This window comes from Pyxicephalus adspersus, chromosome 1 (genome assembly GCF_032062135.1).
Source record: "Pyxicephalus adspersus chromosome 1, UCB_Pads_2.0, whole genome shotgun sequence".
In the NCBI taxonomy this organism is placed as follows: Eukaryota; Metazoa; Chordata; class Amphibia; order Anura; family Pyxicephalidae; genus Pyxicephalus; species Pyxicephalus adspersus.
In genome coordinates this window covers 41,354,210-41,375,990 of record NC_092858.1, presented here as the reverse complement: position 1 = coordinate 41,375,990, position 21,781 = coordinate 41,354,210, and the positions used below count along the sequence as shown (strand labels likewise).

At 36.8% G+C, this 21,781-nt stretch overlaps 2 protein-coding genes across 4 annotated transcripts in view; one reads left to right on the top strand and one right to left on the bottom strand.

The window, feature by feature from the left end:
• The window catches only part of NAB2 (NGFI-A binding protein 2), a 49,302-nt gene extending 37,960 nt beyond the window's left edge, over positions 1-11,342 (top strand). For all 3 annotated transcript variants that reach the window (XM_072407740.1, XM_072407731.1, XM_072407722.1), the window contains exons 5-7: positions 1,208-1,322; positions 1,730-1,927; positions 3,280-11,342. In XM_072407740.1, the coding sequence (XP_072263841.1) occupies positions 1,208-1,322; positions 1,730-1,927; positions 3,280-3,374 (408 nt within the window). In that variant the 3' untranslated portion in view covers positions 3,375-11,342. The remainder of the gene's footprint in view (positions 1-1,207; positions 1,323-1,729; positions 1,928-3,279) is intronic.
• Positions 11,343-12,750: 1,408 nt separating this feature from the next.
• The window catches only part of STAT6 (signal transducer and activator of transcription 6), a 97,111-nt gene continuing 88,080 nt past the window's right edge, over positions 12,751-21,781 (bottom strand). Inside the window, exons 16-20 of the mRNA XM_072398466.1 lie at positions 21,035-21,139; positions 19,592-19,681; positions 18,532-18,636; positions 18,286-18,384; positions 12,751-16,887 (exon numbers count right to left, since the gene is read on the bottom strand). Of these exons, the coding sequence (XP_072254567.1) occupies positions 16,782-16,887; positions 18,286-18,384; positions 18,532-18,636; positions 19,592-19,681; positions 21,035-21,139 (505 nt within the window). The 3' untranslated portion in view covers positions 12,751-16,781. The remainder of the gene's footprint in view (positions 16,888-18,285; positions 18,385-18,531; positions 18,637-19,591; positions 19,682-21,034; positions 21,140-21,781) is intronic.

Here is a 21,781-nt window from a genome sequence, read left to right as displayed (position 1 = left end):
TTGTTCATGCTACCGTTGCTGAAAATGATACCTAAAGATCATTTCCATCAACATTTATATTCCATATATATAGTTGTTTAGTTAAAAATATATACATATAGAATCAAAATGGCAACATAAATATTTGTTGAACATTTAGATTTTTTTTTGCCCCTTGTTTCATCAAATGAATGTAGGGTCACAATGAGAACAAATGCAATTTTTTTTTTATTCAGATGAGTTGATGACAATCAATATGGGACATTTGACATCAAAATTACTTCCACAGGCTTTTCAATGCAACATAATTTTCAGTGATTTATCCATTCTAAAAAATTATTGGGTCCAGGACAGAGAATATTCGGTACGGCTGTGCGACATACAAATATCTAATACCTGTATTTTCAGAAAAAATATAATTTTAAATGGATGATTTTTGAATTTGTCCAGAGCTGTAATTCAAACTAAACACTGTATTACACACATTTTATTTTTTCATGTAGCCAAAGATATTTTGGACCACGAAAGAAGAAAATCCTTCCTTTGAGTCACGGGTATATGGGCTTCAGGGAGTGTTGTGGTTGGGCAGACTTTGGGCCCGGAGGAAGTTAGGGGGTTTTTATGGGTTTTGTGTGATACCAACTCCAGTACAGCCTTATTACTCAAAATATATTACATGAGAGTCTCCAGGTAGGCTTAGGGTAAATTGACTCATTGCCAGTTTATTAAAAGGGGCTCTAAATTCATCCAATTTAGCCACAAGGAAGATCATGGTGAATGATTTAATAACAACATCCTGGAAGATTCTTCTTTTCTTCTATTTTCAAATGATTGTATTAAAAAAACAGCCTATACACAAAGTATAATTATAAAAGTTGTTACATTAATACCTATACCAGTCACATCACACTAAAACCATGCTGTGCACATTTATAGCAGCGCTCCAAATTTTATCCTCTGTAAATTTGTGAAATTTGTGCTGTGTTGATAGTCTCTGCAATCTGGTGAACCTGAAACATCTCTACTTGAAATGCTGGAACACCCTCCTCTTATACAGAGCCTGAAATAACAAATACTAGGAAGTACTGACACCAATCAGATTGAATGTGAGTGGTGATGCAGGAATTGGTGAAAGAAATAACGTGACTTATTTAGTAGAGTGACGTATTAGTACTACCTCAAAATAAAAAATTCTAATAATGTTGACAGTAGCTTTTCTTGTTTTTAGGTTGTGGAGGTGTCATTGCAAGGCGAATCAGAGGGGGTAAATGCATTGGCACGGCATAGCTTAGAAGAAGACAGTGGCAGTATTTCAGGAGAAAGCATGGATGGTCATTTGCAAGGTGAGAATCGCTCCATGGCTTTTTTAGAAAACCTCTAAATTTCTATCAAACTATAGTATTGGCTTTCTAACCTTCAGAAAGGGCAGCACAAGATGTCAGACAGCACAGCAGTCATTATTAATAGTGCATTTGATTAATTACAAAAAACTTTACCTTTACTTCCCTGATGTTCTTATCAATCATGAATGGATTTACCCCAGTCATTGTGTATGTGTTGCTGTTGTCCATTATCAGAAAAGATGTATCAGTTATATAAGCTGATATCATGTCTCTTACCCTGACCCCAGTACACGCAGAAAACTAAAATCACAATTATATTTTGGTGTTTTGCATGCCTCAAATATTTTAAAGGAAAATCTGCATTTAGTAAAAAAAAAAACACAAAATTGCATTGTCTTTGATTTTAGCAGTGACAGTAAGAATACCCTCATCCCCTGGAGCTCCCCCTACAGATCTATCAATTGCCCTCCCACACCCTTCTCCATGGAGTAGACAGCTACTGCAACAGACACTGATGGATGAAGGGTTACGATTGGCCAGACTAGTGTCACGTGACAGGTTGGGCCGCATCAGCCTGTGTGTGCCTGGGACACCTCATATCTCAGGTGAGACATTATATTCTATGTAAATGGCATATAAACAAAAGGGCAAACTATATTGTAGGTTCATGGGCTGCTTTTGTAATAAATGATCAAATTTATATTAAAGTCTGTGGCTGCCTTTTTTTTCACTTTTTCTAAAATTGTTGGGGTGAAAATAAAAAACAACAATTTACTTTTTGTAGATTGAAAGCTTATTCCCAAACCTCTGGGGTTAATTTGCATTGGCATTTCAGAGCCAGTTACAACCTAACCCAATACAGCCAGCACTGCAGTTGTCGGCCAATTACAAATCCTCATCCTCAGGCTTAATTTTTTGGAATTGCCAGGTGTAGAGAGAGGCTGAGATTGGACCAAAGGACCGGCTATATTGAGTTAGGTTATAAGTGCCCGGAGGTACAGGTCCTGATGTGCTGTGTCCCTGGATAAACATAAAGATTTCCTGCACCAGAATCTATGCATTGAGGGGAGGGAGGTGGACCATTTGCAAATCACGTAAGTGTCCTTGTGTCTGGAGTTCAGCTTTAAGTAATGGACTAATGGTGGAGTGTATAATGGTTACAACTTTTGTTCTTTATATTGTTTATGTAGCCTCTAAAACTCTCATCACACTATACTCTGCACATAAGTAAGCTTACAATGAAGTTTTTTTTAAACACCTATAAATGCACATACAGCTTTTTGTGAGTTTTAAGCATTTCTCAAGATGTTTTGAACCAAATTTTGTGACTGCAAAAAGGTAGAATAAGGGAAAATACCCATAAATGCATTTATTGTCTTTGTAGCCCATTAGAAAAATACAATAAACGCTCTGGTATGAACTTGCCCACTGGAATCAATGTGAATTTTAAACATGGGGAAACAGTCAATGTGGTCTTAGCCTAAATGTGAGATTCCCCTGGTCCACCACACAGTGCTAATTCAAGGTCCACACAGAACAGGTTTGCTGGTACACTCTATGTCTTTTAGTGCCCCAACTTAATTATATTTTACAAACTTCTGAGAAACTCTGTATTCCTATAAATTGCAATACATGTTCAAGCTGGTCAAATGCATCCAAGACAAACCTCATTAACCAGACCCAACCCTACTGCATAGCATAACTTATTGGACATATAGTGCCAATATGGAGCAAACTGTAGGAGATCTTCTGCCGAGGTCCTGTTGCCGATCTGCACTGTGCAATAATATGCATCGTATGAGTCTGGGCTTCATGTCTGACATATGATCTGTAAAATAGATCTGTCAAATTGCTCATGGCAGACTTAGTATTGATTTGTTAATAGACACTCCAGTTTCAAAAAAATGTGCTATATAATTTAAAGTGTTCCATTTATACTTTTTTTTATTCCCTGCAGAGTGTGAAGACGGTGGATCAGAAAGTTGTTCAAGTCTGCCAGTGTCTCCACAGATCACAGACCTCCGAACAGGGAACTGCAAGGAGCAAGAGTAAGACAAAGGCATACCAGTCAAAAGTCCATTCACGGCTAAGGATTCCATTCATTCTGTAACCCAAAGCCATTTAGGACACTGAGCCATCACATAAAGAGGTGTAAACACTATCTATAGTGTACTATCTCTAGTGTCCTAAGCACATAACATCTCTGGGCTTGGCCATGGGGCATGCAGAGATCTTGGGAGTCATTTGGTTTAACTATACCATAGTACATATTGTGATGGGCTGAATCATGTTGCATAATATGTTTAGCTTTTAACTAAGATTGCAACTGTAATGTTTTATTCATATACAGTAATAGATGTTAGTAACAGTAAAATGCTTTTCATTAAGTTACAGACTGTACAACAACAGACTGCATGGTATAGGAATTCATGTTACATATTGGATAAGCTATTCACAATATACTCGGTCATGCAATACTGTCTACTGGACACCTTGAAGTAATTTGTGTCTTACTGCACTCACACTTTTTCACCTGCTATCGTCCATTCACAAATGCAAGCAGTCTGACTTTCATTATAAACTATCTTCAATGATCCCCCTGATAACTTTAAATATTTAAACATTAAACATGTCTGCATATGTTGCCAAAACAAGTGGAAAAATGATGAATCCTTAAGCATTACATATTCGTTTTTATACCTATGAGTTGTCATGATTAGGATCATTGCCATAGAACATGTTTACATCGAAGATTATCTGAACTAAAAATATATTTTAAGGATGAATCCATCCAGAATTGACATTTTATTTGTAGATGAACATCAGTTTGTGGGGTTATATGCCTCAAGCAGGCTATAGGACAGGTATCATTACCAGAGTTCCCAGCAAATAGTATGCAATTTCACTTTTATAGCTGCAATATTGGACTTATTCTGCCACACTTTTTTACATTTGGAACACATATTATACATATTTTACCAGCATAGAGCTACAAATCTTGCTGGACTGGTTTACACATATCTGGCACGCTGCAAAGCCACTTAGCTGACTTATTTCCTGCAGCTTCCTGTGTCTTGTCTAGTGACATAGCAATGGACCTATCAGCCTTGATTCAGTGTTTGGACTTGGGCTGCCCCTTTCTCAGAAACTCCTCACATCTGCTGATGGCCTCTATCACTTTTACATGAAGTCCTCCTTAAATTTAGTCCCCCTTCACATCAGGGTCCCCCCACATTAGAGTCCCACCTTTACATCCAGAGCCCCCCTAAAACATCAGAGACTTAGCCCCCCCCCCCACAAACCTTGGTAATTCACCCATAAGTGTACCTTCTCCGGGGGCTCACTGTTGTAAATGGAGATGGCACAGAAGATCTACTACTACTCTCCTCCTTTGCTATGCTCTGATAGATGGCATCATCTAATACAGTGGTCACCAACCGGTGGTCCGCAAGAAAATTCTTCCGGCATTATGACATCATTCTGGGGAAAGTTTCTTCCCCTTTGAGTGACACACAGCTCCCTGCGCATGCACAGTCCGGAATCTGTGACCACTGATCTAATGCACAGCCAGAAAAAGGAAGCCAATGGTTAAAGATCTTTTTTTAACAACAGTTAAAGGCAATACAGGCTCTGATGTGAGGAACGATTTTGATCAAGATCTCTGAAACTCTTGTATGTACGCCACTACTACCTTCCAAAGGACATTGACACAGGAAGCTGCAATGCCTAATTAGGGGAACTTTCTGACTTCAGGATATTAAATGAAAAGCTGGCATGCCCAGTTTTAGTTCATTGTGGATCTTTTGGCAGCCCATTCAAAATGAACAGGCTGCTTAACACCACGTAAAAACATTCATTCTCTACCACAATACACTGGTACATACATGCCCTTAATGAGTGACAGAGGTGTAGGAATTACAACAATAAATGGCATGCATGTGTTTTGAATGTTTATTTAGAGGTTTGTTGGGAGGTACTCCATAACAATGCCAAAAGGGTGAAGAAGACTCCTGCATATGGCACTGACAATGATCTTATCATTGGAGTCTGAACAGGGATTGTGTAGAGTAGCTCAGCCTACAAACTACATTGCCATATAATTTGTGGATGGATTGACCCTTTAAAAAAGTCATTGCCACAAGATATTAGTTCATGCAAATACTGATATCATAGCTAAGTATAATAGATATATGCACTGAATGATTTCCTGCCCTTTTACATTTCTAAAAGATGCATTACTATTCTTTTTTTATTACATTTTATATTTACTAGAAGATAAAGGAACAAAAGTTTTTTTCCTTACCACTTCCTTTGTATACTTTCATAAAGCTAAACCCTGTAGATTGATAAGAAAGCAATAAAATAGTTCTGACTGCAATAATACATTTTACATTCATACGTTATCACAGCTTACACTGCCCAGTGGACTTCTTGGACTCCAGGCTGGCAGAATGGACACCAGCCTGTAGTGAATTTGTAATAGATTGTGATAGGAGTAACAAGCTTTTACTTTCATGATGATATATTAAGCTTTTGCTCTCCTTCCGTTCAACTAGTTGTATACAAATAGCTCAGTGATTAACGTAGAATTGTGATTATACATTCCAGCAGGAACGTTTCAATTCAGTCTATATTTTAGATTGTTATTTATTGTTAATAACTATATTATGTTCCTCAGTTGCCTTTATTATTTATTGTTTTGTGTTTCTAAGCAGAGATCTATATAGACCTACAATCAGTTCCATGATGAATATTCTAGCCTTACATTCACTGTATTACCCTTATTTGTTATTATATTATTCTGTGTATTAATGTGTAAATTCTTGTCTGTAGATTTGCAGCCTAGAATATCTGTGAAATTTCACCTTGGCTTTTGTAATACGTCAGAATGACATTCATCATAGTGACTCACTGCATGTCACAGATACTCCTGTGAAAGTCCTATTAATGTCACAAGCCACTGGATTAGGAAGTGTTCTATGATGCACTTTGTGCCAGGTTTACATATTAAAGGATCCCTCCACTCATAAGTGACATTTTACTTTTTTAGATGATGCCAGTTAGATAAATCACCTATTGCCTTCTTACAGTATATCTCTCAGCATTTCAGAATTCTGAACCTAAACTCTCAAGTCTCTTCACCTGGTACAGCCCTTTATGAGGATTTCTGTCTGGGATATCAGAGAGGATGTTAATACCTCTTACTGTAGAAGAAGGCAGAGCTGGTTGCATTAATAGGAACATGAGTACCTCAGGAAGCGAATGGATGATTTACTAACTTTAACAAAATGTCAATTTTCTGTGGTCTGACTTTAAAGCGTTCACAGCACAATCACAGCAAGTAGATAATTGTTGGTGTATTATTGCTGTTAGTGGATACAGTATAATACTATTATATCACATATGATACATACATGATGCATAAAGTAAACATGTAGTTGTAAATTGCCAGTGCCTGGGGCATTTTATCATCCAAAAACTGAACATCCCCTGCTTCACCATATTATTGTGCAGAGGAGGTCCATCACAATGATAGATGGCCTATGACAATAAAATGGCCTACAGAAGGAAATGAGGCAATGGGAGAGATTGTCACTATATACATACCGTAATTGAGGGCTTTTCATTTCATAGCTCCTGGCTGAACCAATATGTACATAGCAGGGCATCTGTTACACTAAGCAAATGCCAGTTTACTAAGCTCATCTGAACAACAGGTACACTGTAATCCCTTCCTTAAGCCATTCGCACTCTGCCCTTTTTTTTTTTAGCAAACCAAAGCCAAAAGCATATACAAGTGCTACCCATGCAAGTGTCCAAGGAAGACTGTCACAGATAAATTAGTTGAAAGGTGTGAGTACATCAGCAATATATAGAACTTAGCTAGAACTAAATCATTGACATCCATTCACAGCTAGGAAAATATCTCAAATAAGCAAACTCCAGTCCTCCAGTCTCCCAATGTTACTATACAGCGGATTACAAGAAGCTGTAATTCCAGTATTCTAATGGCATTAGAATACAGATAATTCCTTTGTGTGTTGTAATATCTGTCTAGTTTTAAATAAGTCTAAGGGACATCATAAAAATGACAATTGGGTAAATGCTCAGTGCATAACGATAATAAAGAGGAAGCAATAGGATAAAAATACTGCTGAATACTGCCTAAGACAATCTTTTTCGTTTTGCCTTACTACATAGCCATTCCTGACCGCCTTACATTCTTGCTAAAATAAATGATATGAAGATTTGTCTATCAGGAGAACAGGATATTTGTAGAGTGTAATCCCAGTTTGACAAACAGCAATAATCAATTTCCCAGACAGGCCTGGATTAAGAGGTAGGCAGAAGAGGAAACCCCTTTGGGCTGTTCAGCAAGGGGGGGGGGAGTTAAGAAAATCAGGATTCTATGCTGTAGTTCACAGCTCACTTGTGGGGCGCACGTTGGCCTTTATGCTTTGATTGCCAAAGCATCTTTTCCTGCCAATGTCCCCAGGAGCCATTGCATTATATTTAGGACCTGGACAGCAACCACACTCACAATTTTTATGTGTATCTTCAGCTGCATAGACAGCTTGACCTAAATATATAAAGCACAGATGCATTGTCATATGTCCTACAGTGGAACCAACGTATTGTTTAAATGTATAGTTCTCTATTGTATGTGTTACGTGTTAAATGCTAGTACAGTACCAGTCCATGTGAAAAGAAATGTAACCATATTTGTTCTGATGTATGTTAGAAAGTTCTGCAAAATTTTGTAATACTTCATTCATATATACGCTATTTGGTCCAGCTATGTACCATATGTAGAATAATACAGAATCATGACATGGTTTGATGGATGATCATATAGCAGCCAATCATAATAATAAGCTAAGTGCATGTTCATAACTTTCTATGGTAGACATATATTCGGTTTTACAGGGGTACAGGCAATTACACTATTATCTGTCAGCACAATGATCATATTTAGTTTGCAATGTTAGGTTATTAGGACTGACTAGGCTCCTGCATGGTAAAAAGGTATACAGTTCTGCCAAGTATTTGGCCTGAAATAATTCTTTTGACAAAATTAATGAGCCCAGTGGTTAGTGGTTAACTATATGGTTCACATAGTAACCAATGGCCAATCATTTCTTTGTCCAGAGCTAAGCTTGCTGATGAATCCAACACACTTCTGGGTATTTCAGATGATTGGTCCCTAGCAGCACTCTGTGGTTTAATCTGCTGTCCCCTACATAACTATTGTGTTCTGTAGTAGTGTAGGAGCTAATCGCACAGATGGGGACCAGGTATCTGACACTCTCAGAAGTGTTCAGAAGCTTAAGCTGCATACACACGTGCAATTCTTGTCATTGGAAAGGATCTTTCACGATCCTTTCCAACGATAAGAACCGCACGATGCATGAACGAGTGCTGTACATACATTCTGCTCTATGCAGAGGGGAGGGGGAGAGCGACGGAGCGGCACCCCGCTGCGCGCACTCCCTCTTCCCTTGCATTAGGATCGCTTGTCGTTCATCGTCCGTGGATTCGCCAGGACGGATCCACGGACCATGAACGACGCGGGCTGTACACACTCCAGATTCTCGCCCGATATCCGCCCTGAGTCGATTATGAGGCGAGAAGAATTTGACGTTGGTTTGTAGCTTTAACCTTTCAATAAAGCAAAGAATGGCAACTGAAAAAGCAAGAGATTGGCTTCACGACACTTGAGCATCAACTTTTTCTCAACAAGCAGCACTTATTTTTACATTTTAATTCTGGTGACAAAGGTAGAGATTTGCTTTTTTTCAGGTCAGTGTCACACATACCATTTACTTTCAGTAGCTTAAATACAGGACACCACAATTGCACAGTGGAGAAGAGGTCAGCATTTAGGTCCTGGGAAAAATGAAAACATCTTTTTATTGTGCTTTGTTTTACAACATAAAAGCTTTGTTATCCCTAGCTACATGGTGAAAAACAGATGCATGACTGTCAATATAAGTATAGTTCTTCATGCAATAAATATTTGGGCTGTAAAACCTGGAAATGGATTCTAATAACTTGGTCATAACTCAGAATCTAGTCCTCTAAGCCCTGATCCTAGATTAACCTGAAATTACGTTGAAGGAAGATAATGATTTCCTGTGATGTTGGATTCTATACATACTACAGAAACATTATCAGTAATGTATTGATCAGGGAGATTAGGTGGAGGTCCCCTATGATCTGACCATGCTCATACCTAAAAAATAAGAACTAACCTATATTAGAATTGCATTGACCTAGATTTGGTGGCACTACTCCAGTCCAGTGTTACCCTTAACTACTATTATTGGAAACAGATGTGCATTGTGATTTAAGGTTAATTGAAAAAATGATTTTGCAGGCAAAACTGGATCTGCAATGTTTGTTTTTCCTATTTGTCCAAGCCAAACTCTTTAACAAAAATATACATTTCCGTACATGCTAATGACAGCCAAATCTGGTTCTCAGAGACTCTCTATTTTGCATTAAAAAGAAGCATCACTAAAGCAAATTGCAAGGTGAACAAAACCTTTAGAAAAGTAGTTAATGGCCAACTGCTCTGGTAAATTAAATTATCCATTGGCCTCTAATGTATCCTGGGGACTACAAGAGTGAGATATGACTCCATTCCTTAAAGGACCATGGGTGTGACTTCTGTGTAAGTATTTTAGAATGGGGGAGATGTGAAAACAGAATTTTAGTAGAAAGTCCAGTCATTTAAAGCCCAGTCATTTGTTTAGTGTTTATGGCATGGACATTGAGAGGAAAGGGGATATCTATTCACTGGAGTCACTGGGACACGTAAAATGTTTGCAAATGATAGAAACCATGCAAACATGAAATAAACTGTACAAATTATATAAATTATATCTAAATAGCAAACACACTTCATGGCAGCTAAGGGTTGCTTAAAGGGAGTTACTCTGCAAAAACGTACTGCAAAGAGCAAATAAATACAGTGGTACCTTGATCCTTAATCCTAAATCCGTTCCAGATCCTTGGATTTATATCAAACAAAGGTTTCCCATAAGAAATAAAAGGAAAATGATTAATCCGTTCCCATGAAAAAAAATCCTATTGTTATTGGCATATTATACATGGATGAGGCTGTATGAAATCATTTAAACACTTCTTAATACTAAAATACATAAATACAAAAGCAATTAGATAAAATAAATGAAAATCTACCCTCACTTTACCTTGCTGAGAAGAGTCGAGTACCTACTAGGATGGTGCTGAGAAGGGAGGAGGAGGGGATGTTATGTAATTCACAGAGAGTTATAGCGCGGATTGTTCACTGAATGGTAGCAACTGGCGTACTGAATCTCGTGGGCAGTCGTGGTTTTGTCTTGAGAGAGGTAAATAAGGTTGTAAACCAAGCAAAGATTGTATATCAAGCAAAATTTTTCATGTCCAAACAGGACTTATACCAAGTTGGACTTATTCCAAAGCGGTCTTATACCGAGGTACCACTGTACATCAAAGCTTACTAAGCATCTCATCCCTACTCTGACTACTTTACTCCGGTAAGGACAGACATTTATTTAGTTGACATGTCTCCCATAATAATATATAACGTATGTCCCGTAATGATGAATACGTTCACTATTTTATAATGCTAACACAGGCTGCCCATATTCCTTTTTAATAAATTCTTCATGATTATAAACCTTAGCAAATGTCTCTATATTAGTAAGAAGCAGACATTTAGAACAAATCCTACAAAATGCATACCATAAAATCAGTGGGTGTGATCAGACTTTCATGTAGTTTACAAGTGTTTCTACATGGCATTCCGTTAATCATTGCTTCCCCTGTTATATGTACGTCCTGGATGACAATACCCTACCTGTATTATTACTATGTGACACAGTGTGATCTTAATGTTAACCAATAGCCTGTGTTTTGTTCGTGTTCTGCATAGAAATTCTAGCGGTAGTCTTTTATTTTACATTAGAATATTTATTTTGTTATTTGAAACAATAAACTTTATTTTACATCTTATTTGTAGCCTGTGTGTTTATTACTGATAACTTTGCCCAGTATAAATGACTTTTTTCTGCTTTTATCTCTTATCATTACTTAAATAAGTACTGTAACCAGTATGTCTGGCAATTGTATATACTGTAGTTATTTATAGGTTAGGAGGCGGGTTGAATCACTTTTCTGTTTCTCCTAGCTACTATATAAGATATGTGTTCTTCATTTGCCTACTGCGCCCACCTGCTATAGCTAATCCCATGGCATTACAGATCCTGGAAATGCCATTCGTTTTACATTACAGGGAATATATGAGACCAGAGTACCGAGACTTTTGCTGCAGTAGGTGTGAGACTCCATGCCACAAAAGCCAACAATAAACTTTACAAAAGCCAACAATAAACAACAATAAACTTTACAAATGTGCTTAGTGATCCAATGGCTTCCGGCCTTTAAAGCCAACCACTATTAAAACTAAGGATTTAAATAAAAAAGAATAATAATCATAATAAAAGATGAGCATCTGGTCTTGTGACCCATTGGGCCTGATTTATTAAAGCTCCCTATGGCTGGAGAGGATATACTTTTAACAGTCAAGCTGGGTGATCCAGCAAACCTGGAAGGTATTTCTTCAAATCCTGGACTAAATGTGTAGTCTCCCCAGCCTTAGAAAGCTTTAATAAATCAAGCCCATTATGTCATGGATCTGGCTTCTTTTTCAGTCAGATTTCTTCTTTGCATTTCAGAAGAGATTCCACATATCTTTTTTACCTAGCAGTTTTTTTGACTTTCACTTTAAAAATAGATAATTTTTGTGTTACCCTTAGTAACCAGAATCAAGTAGTCTGGAATAAGACAGAAAAGAATCCACCATCATATTCGTTATTTTGGGAAAACTCATTAATATTGTCAATGCTCTAAATACTTGGATCTAACAACTGAAAAATACAGCCCAAATACCAGAGAAGATTGCACCATCTGAGCATGATGGCTTTTATATTTCAGGAACTTAGCCATACTTTTAGCCAAAAGCTTTAGCTGTGACTATATAGAACATGAAATCAAGATTCTTTCTGGTGACTTTTTATAACTGTTAAATACCCACATTTCAAACAGAAAAAGAAAAAATGTAATCTAGCTACAAGCTAAGACAGCAAGAAAACACAACTTTCCACGTGGCACGTGTTAGGAATGAAATATAGAAGCTGTAACAGCCTATTTGTTATTTAAAGACATCCTATCCTTTTGTCAGTATTCAAAGAAACTAATGAAAAATTATTTATCTTGATTACAAAAAAGCAAACTGGGTTTAGGCAGTGAAAAGCACAGTCTGTCCTCACAGTTCCAGTAGCCAAGAAGATGTAGCCAGATTGTTAAACACAGCTTGCACTTACCACTTACCATGTCCCAATCTTCCCATGGCAGTCATGTGTAAATGTTATTTACTTATTTATTGGTGACAAGGTGGACAGTCAGAGATGAACGGGTTTATGTTTGAAATTTGAAAAATGCAATGATTTCCATATAAATACAATCCCTGTTTAGTGTGCATAGGTTGCACTTTTCAGAACTGTACACTGAGATGAACATCCAGCTCAGTGCGTGCTGCATGAATGAACTGCCATGTACAAGCATGACATTAGGTCATCCTAGCCTGGCCAATATGAATGATCAAAGATCCTGAAATTGGAAGAAGCTGATGAGAGAGAATGCAAATACAGTTCTGTTTTCAGTTTTCGAAAACAGAATAAAAACTCTAATAAGCACCAGTGTCTCTCCACAACTGGGTCTTGTACATAAAAAAAAGTGCAGTCTCTATTGAGAATATACATTTCAGGTGCAGAACACAATAATTCACACAGTATTGTATCAGAAAGTCCATATATTGAACAACAGGAACAAACAACATCAAATAAACTCCGCACATTTATGTATTCTCCAACCGCAATAATTAAGTCCTCATAGCATGTCCTAGAATATAGACGCTGCAATAATTTACAGACAGTTTAGCCCTAAACCTGTGCATACATTAAAGCCCAACCTATTACAAAAATGAATGAAGCACAAATCCAATTGAACCAAATGTGCTTGCCCACTTCACTGCATTTCAATATCTCTCTGCTCTAAATTCATATGGTTAGAGGGTCAATCATGCGTGACCATGTGACACCCAAAGTAGCTACATTTCCCAGCATGTAGAAATGTGGTGTCTACAGAACAGGTAGTCCCAGGATGTAGGTGTTGAAATAAAAGGCATGAGGGCAGAGAGCTGAATAGCTACAGGCAGGCACAGCAGCACAATGGTATTAGAATTAGAAAAGTTCAGTTCCAAAGGTAATATGCATACCATGCACCAATTAACTTGCTTTGAGAACATTGTTCAATGTTGGCTTTAGTTGGGCTTCTAAAATTTTTCATGCACCATGTGAATAGCGGTCAACTTCTATATCTCCTGTCTATGTGCTCTCTCATTGGGATTACCCAATTCTGGGTAGGTGAGACACTTTAATGACCTCATCATAAAGTGCAGAGGGTACGGCAGCAATGATTGAAAATGGCACGAAAACACTGCAATACAGGTCAGTAGATATACTTTGGTAATAAACAAGCTGGTTAGATATTTCCCTAGGAGTAATTATCACATCACTACATTTACATTTATTACAATATTCTTTGTGAGAAATAAGAAAGCTTGTTTTATCCAACAGTGTCTCCAGTTCTGCTGTCATTAAAAAGTCTAATGGCACTGCCTGCCCAGGTGATCTATGAGACATAAAACCTTGGTACGAAGACAGAGCATTCTTCTTGTGGTATGAAAGCCCTGATAGGAAGACAGTGTAACCAGAGTCATAAAGAAATGGAAGAATCTGGAAGCTGGCTATGATTTGCTGACATATTTTTGAAGAGAAAGGTTGTCATCTTGTCCTTTTTTATTTCTTAGTGATTTACTGGGCTGGAACAAGTATGTGTTTATCAAGTGTTGGGACAGGTGATATGCACGTATTTGCACCAGGTCTGTGAATTATGATGGTAAAGTAATGGTGTTCCTGTTGTTTGGTTTAATATCTACTGGGTTAGTGAATATAAACTGTGTTTTAAGGTAATCCTCTCTCTTCCCGACAAATCTACAGATCTTGGATGCACCATCCATATCCTGCAGCTTTTCAGCATGAACCAGACCTGGCTATAAATAATAATTTCTGTCTTATGCGTAAGTGCCAAGTTAGACATAACTTAATATGGTGGTTAATAAATATCGCTAGGCCCAGCACTTTGACATAACTTCACAGAATACTAAAATGCTGAAGGATAAAAATAATATTCTATCTGTGTAGGCTGTGCCTATGAGTAAAGAAGTCCCACTTGTCCGCATGAGGTCTGTACTTCTGTTTGTGATTTGATAGTAGGATTTGTGTGCGAGCCGGCAGCAAGTTTAATTTTGTTAGTAATGTCATACTTTAATGAGGCACTTGACCAAAGAATAGGAAGTCATCTGTGAATGTAATCTTCCAATAAATAAATGTATCTCTATATATGTGTCTATTTCTATCATATTTCTCACTAAACACAGAAAACACATTTTAGTTGGCCATATTTCCACTAAAGGGCTATTCCAGCTGCAAATGACAGTTAGGCTATTTTTGGAAATAAAGATTCCTTATACATCTTAGAGACATCAGGTTTAGGATCTTTCGGCTGGAGTTTCAAACTACTTTCCCCTATGCTGAAAAAAATGATTTTTTTCCATTTTAAATTTTTTCCTTATACTTGGGTTTCTTTTTGCCAAACACACAATCTACATACTTTCCTAATTTCAAAATAAAAAATAACTATATGTTTGTGTATCAGGCTAAAGCAGCTGTAGACCATCATTTTCCCATCAGGGGACCATCAGGGTTTCATGAAATGTTGGAACTTGAACATTGTGTGATCCACAATGTTAGTTATCACAGAGGTGGGCAGCGACCAAGCAGCTGTATGGAATTAGTGTGGCATTGGAAATTTACAATTTAAAGCTGATATACTTTATGGCGAATGAGCACACCAGATACATAGAGAAGGTTATTAACCTGGCAAAAATAAATCAATACACAAACATATAACTCTTCACTAATTACAACATTAACAAACTATAATTTGATTACTATTCCTACAACCTAATGATCATGCTAACTTATGTAGGAGCATTCATTTTTATTTCGGGTTCTCTTAGATCAGAACATTATTTTAAGGGTTCCTCTTGGGTAAAAGAGTTAAGAAAAAATATTCTAGCATTTATGTGCAGGACTGTGTGAGGCACGATTGTTAAATCCTTTGGGCGGATTGTTAAAGATCAAGTTCATGTTCTGAGCTCAGAACACCAGCACTAAAATCAGATTGGTAACTCTTTGGGGAGCAACGTCAGAGTTAGGGAAAGCATTGCAGCAAAAACTTCTTATTTTAATTTAATTACTCTAGGGTGTTGTATTATTAAAAAAGTAATTCTGGAGCTGTACCTAAACTGCTGTTTATTAACTCGGCACTATATACTATAAAAATGGTAAATAAATCTAGTAATTTCTAATCAAGACAACACAGCTTTTTCTAATGCCTGCAAACAGTGGGATCTCACCAGTTCCTAAAAGATTAATGAGGCTAATGTATGATTCAGTCATTGAGAAATAAACTAACATTTTCAGGTGGAGCAACCCTTTAAGGAAGTAGGAAACCTTACATTCTTTAGACAAAAAAACATTTATATATGATATATACTATTTCCTTTATCGATACATGCTGTTTTTCTAGGTAGAGTACTGATAATTACTTGTGATATTTTCCATTCAGTCCAGCTTGGCTGTTAATGTATTTACAAAATTATTGCTGTATGATTGTCATTTCAACAATACGTTCATGGAGTAGTTCATTTCATCCTGTGATGTTGTAGTATCGGAGGCTATGACATACATGCTTCCAAGGTCTGAAGAATTCTGTGGTTTGATGGCCCTCCCACACATGGCCTAGAAAAGGTCACATCTGACTGCCATGATAGCTATGCCTACGCACAGTGCCAGACTCTGTAAAACCTAACCCACTGCATGCCAGAAAGCCTCAGAGCTGGTAGGAGGCTGAGTTGTGTGGGCTCACAATTCATTCTCACGCATTCCTAAAGCCAACCACTTGCTGGATGAATCACTTCACAGAACGTAATGCTGAAGATCCTGACAGTGGAAGTTTAGTTTTAGTTTATCACACTGTGTCAATATATACACTGTCATACATGAAAATCAAGTTCTGTCTGGAACAATAACCATGGTATCTTCTACAATTGAAGCTTGTACTGAAACTTCAACACAAATCCCATATAAATTACATCTGGGTATATTTGCAATTTGTTTGATTGGTCCAGAGCTGCTCCTTTGGCTCACACGATAAATAGTAAAAGAAGTTTTACATCAAAAATGTTAAGACTGGAGCTGATCAGATTCAATTCGTCCAGGTAAGATCTTCATCCATTGGAACGTGTGTAAAAGTAGAATGACTGGATAGGCTGGCATCAGTGCTTATTATATCCAAAACTTCTTCAATCTGACTAACAAAAAAAGAAGAGATAGTATATATAAGCCATTAATATTTAATAATTCATCATTTATCAATATTATTTAATAATAGTCTATTAATCAATATCTATCCATGTTGTTCTGTTCTTTTAAGCCAAACCAGGATATCACCTTAAAATCTACCATGTAATTACTATTTGGAATTTAAAGTTAATCCAGAGACTGAAATGGTCATTATAGGTCTCCCCAAATGTATTTTCTCTTGTATGCTACTTTCCCCACCTGTTTTGGACAGGGTCCCTCCGGTCATTTGCAACCCCTATGTAATGTACAGCGCTGCGTAAGATATTGGAGGTATATAAATATTGTTTGGTAATAATAATAATAATAATAATAATACGTTCTAGATAATGCAAAGAAAATTCCTAATATTACATTACAAAGGTTATGCATTTTTAAGAAACACAAAACTCCATAATCCAAAACCAATGCATGTTGTAACATACCGCTAAAGGAACAGATCAGAAATACAAAAAATGTTGCCCCAATATAAAGAACCTCATAGATTGGAGAAGTGGGTAAATGGTGACAAAAGATTTATAATATGATATGAATAAATGAAATAAACCTTAACTTCAGTATGTAGATAAATTGAGAATAACAATATAAATTCCTATTGTAAATGTGCCTATTGAAATCTTCCAATCTATACATTTTCATATACAGTTAGTATATATATAAGGGTAGAATGTAAATTTTAGATTATTTACTGTTATGTCCAGTTATGTTTCAAATTCAGGAGACAGTACAATTATATATATCGGAATGTCACATCAATTTTGTAACATTCATAAACAAGTTTGCATCCACAGGGACTTCATTTCCAAATATCTTATTCATTGTAGTAAAGTGTAAGGTAATGCACATTTGTAACCCAGTTCTGAGCTTTATAAATATGCCTATTTGTTTTTAAGGCCATGCCACTGTTTTTTTAATATGGCCCTTTTTTATGTAACAAGTAGCTTTTTTGAAGGGTACACAACTATAATATGGAGCTATAACCACAGACCACTATACTAAAACATAATATAGCCATGAAATACCTTTTCCTTCCTCAACTGGATGGATCACAGTGTGAAACTGAGGTAAGGACCGGGCTGTTTAGAAATTGCAACTACATTGCAATAGCAAGTAGTTTTCTCATCTTGTTGAAAAGTCCCAGTTGAAAGGACCATGTGCCATTTCAAGAGGGACACAGGTAAATGCCTGTGATTCTCTGGTAACAGCTACCAATGTATGGACAGCCATACAGAGGACTATTTACATAGTACAGAACAATTACATGACATAGCGCACTACAAAAAGCTTGAAGTGTTGGTCAGCACTTTATCTAGAACTACAACCATTTCAATATGTTCTCATCAGCTTACACTGCTCCGACAGGATAAGCCTCTGGGTAATGATAGGGCGCTGGGAACCATCCTGGATTACTATTTTCCAAACACTGATATGAAGGACTTGGAACATACCTTAAATCAGAAAGGAAAAACAAAAGTATTCAAATACTTTTCTTGATATTAGTTAACTTTTATTTTTTTCCATTTAGATTCTAGAAATATATTGTTACAGCATATTAAAGTAAACCTGTACTTAAGAAACATGGTGGACAACTTTACCTGATCCCTCCTTCTGAAAATCCTGGTCCAATAGTTTCTGAAAAAGGGGGTTGATCTAGCAGTGTAGGCGGAAGCGTCTGAATATTGGTACTTAAAACAGGAGAACTAAAATATAAGGACATATAGAATAACCAATTATCTAATAGATTTCTGTATGTTTCAGCTTATTGTTCAAAATTTGTAAGTGTAAGTGCTTAATTGGGGGCTTGCTCCATTCACATCCCCAGCAGTATTGTTTGCAGAGGATACCCTGGCTACATACATTTCCTATGTAGGTGTAAATCACCCCCCCCCCCCCAATAAACCCCATGTCACAAGGGGTATAGAGGCCTCCAGCAACCACTGTTTGTCTCCTAAGTTTCTTCTCTGCATTATTGCATACAAGCAACAAAGTACCCCTTGCTTATCCCTCACTCTTATTGCAGTTAATGCTTTCTTTCACTTCATTGCAACGTGCCTGCTAGAACACGTATATAGGTAAATGTATTCTATCTACCCCTCACTAAATCACTAAACCCTAGTAGTGAAGAAGGGCACACACTACAAGGTTGAATACATTTACTTTCAGCTTTAAGTTTTATTTTTTGACTGCAGAATTCCTAAAATATATTTACACTCTAGTAAGCATTCATTAATATAAATGCATAAAGAATGGATAACTAAGCAAGTACAGTCAGGTTTCTCCAAATTTGAGTATAAGTAAACTTTGCTATGGTGAAAAACACTCCTCTTCACCCCCTCCTTCACTCCAATTCACCCCTTTATTAGGAGCAATAGCAATCTGATTATCCTAGCAGGTTCATGCCGAAGAATAACCATGATTTATATTAGGCACCATTTTTGCCAACACGCTATTTGTTATTGAAATGAATACTGAATACACTATAAAAAGAATGCAGGAAATCCTTTGTGTGTGCAACCTGTATATAAATGTCCCTCAATACAATTACTTATGCTGTGGTGATATTATTTTAAACTTCCCCGGGAAGAACTGGAATCTGCTACTTGTAATGTGGTAAAATTTACATAAAACAAACATAAATAAAGGGTATATATTTACTGTATATCATATGTATCTTGCCTGTATAGATGTGGTGGATTACCAACATGTTGTATGGGACTTCCAACAGGTGAACCATATACTGGAGACCTAAAGAAACATATGACATAAAACAGGTATAACATATATGTTTGTGTTGAAAATAATGAGTTGGTTAATTCCTGCCCACTTGGATGCCACCACAGGTATCAATTGGGTAGTCTTTAGAGCAGAAGATCATGGAACAAGAGGTAAGATGAGAGATGTAGAATAGTAGGTAGGAATAGTGTGATGCCAATTGTTAGAGTTATACAAGGCTGGGATTTCAAAGAGGTTAGGCTAACAGAGATAATTATTGTTAGGTGTCAGTGTCAGGGTGGCTAAGTGTGAGTTATTGATCTAGTGGTTATTGTAAGAAATAGTGTTAGGGTAGAGTTGGATTTGGGGTAAAAAGATTGTAAATTTTATGAGATTACAGGGAGGATTACTGCTAGGGTTATGATAAGGATTTGCATTACAGGGAGGGTTAGTGTAAGGTTTGAAGTTGCTAGGTAGATTAACCCCCCAAGCGGTATTCCCAAATGTGACTCGGGGTCGATCTTCAATGCAAAAAGCGGTAATTCCGAGTCACACTCGGGGTCGCTAAAAAATGATAGAAATAAAAAAAACACTTACCTTGTTTCTTTGGCGTCCCCCGGCGTCCTTCTCGTCCCTGCAGGTCCTCCAGTGGCATCCTCCTTCTTCGATCCTCTCCCGGCGTGTGTAGAGACGTTTTCTGGGGTTTCCTGGTGACGTCGGTGCATGCGTTGGTTCATGCAGGAGGCGCGTTGGGAATTTTAAATTATTTTGTATTGGATTCAATACAAAATAACTGTATTGAGTCCAATACAAAGAAATCTTTATATTATATATATATATAATTATATTATATATACATATTACATGCTACTGTACAGTTATATTACATGTTTCACTATTTTTTTTAACAGATTTGTGTTTTTTATTTACATTTTATTATTAAATTTAAAAAAAAATTTGGACATATTTCGGTGACTTATGCATAAGAAATATAAGCCTAGAATGTAAAATAAATTTCCATGCAAAACAATGTAACGCTTTTTGCATGAAAATACGGACAGAATTAGAACGCTAAGGGTAATGTAAGGTTTTGCTTAGATAGGATTGGGCTAGAGGTAGGGTCACAGTGTTGGGGTTAGGATACCATTGAGCTTAATGTTAGGAAGCTTAAGTCTGGATATCACTCGAAATGCCTGAAAGCTCTGGGCTAAAGACTGACAGCAGCAAGTACTTGAACCTAAAGTATTAGCAAAAAAATACCATTTACAAGAACACTGATTCCTTAAAGAGTTAGTCCACTGAAAAAAAAAATGGTGACTGTTATATTTTATTGCATGTCTATTAGTTTGGCTTTTGTGTGAGGACACTTATTTTTATTATACTCACGCATATTGCAAACCCCCACTTGCTGATGCATAGACACTGCATTCATCCATTGGAACACCTTCATTCATTTGTGATGGATTATGTTTTGACTCTTGACTTTCATCTCTGATAATAAGAAAAGACAACACATTTTGCAGATCAGATGTAAGATGATTGTACAATTTAATGTATAAATCCTCTTTTCCATCACTATAATATATTAAACCAGGACAGTTTAATTATAACATTTATAACTAACAATATGAGCAAATCTGGTTCCCTCATATGCTCAGACTTCTGATGCATTGTAATTTTGGCAAATAGAGAGTAACAAGATCATTATACAATATGTGCTGCTTGCAAGATTCATAATTTTATCAGCTTGCCTGTAACATCATGACCATATAGAAAATAATCTGCAGCTGCATTGTCCTTAGCCAAACCAATTTCTATTATACATTCTACCTTTCAGGAGATGGAATCTGTGATGTATTGTACTTTCTTTACTCTGGAATGTTAAACATCCCCTATTTATTTTAAAAATGTGTATGCTAAGGTCAGAACACAACAGGCAAGTGGTGACCAGGAAAGAAAAAGTAGAACTTTTTTTTGCCATACTTGAAATAAAATAGAGGATTAAGTATTCCTACATAAACACAATTAGCCTTCAGAGATATGCTAAGTCTATGGATAAAACAGTCTATATTACATTGTAGATCACACTCCAAGCATTTAAGAATATTAACATCTAGCAACGTAAACAGTATG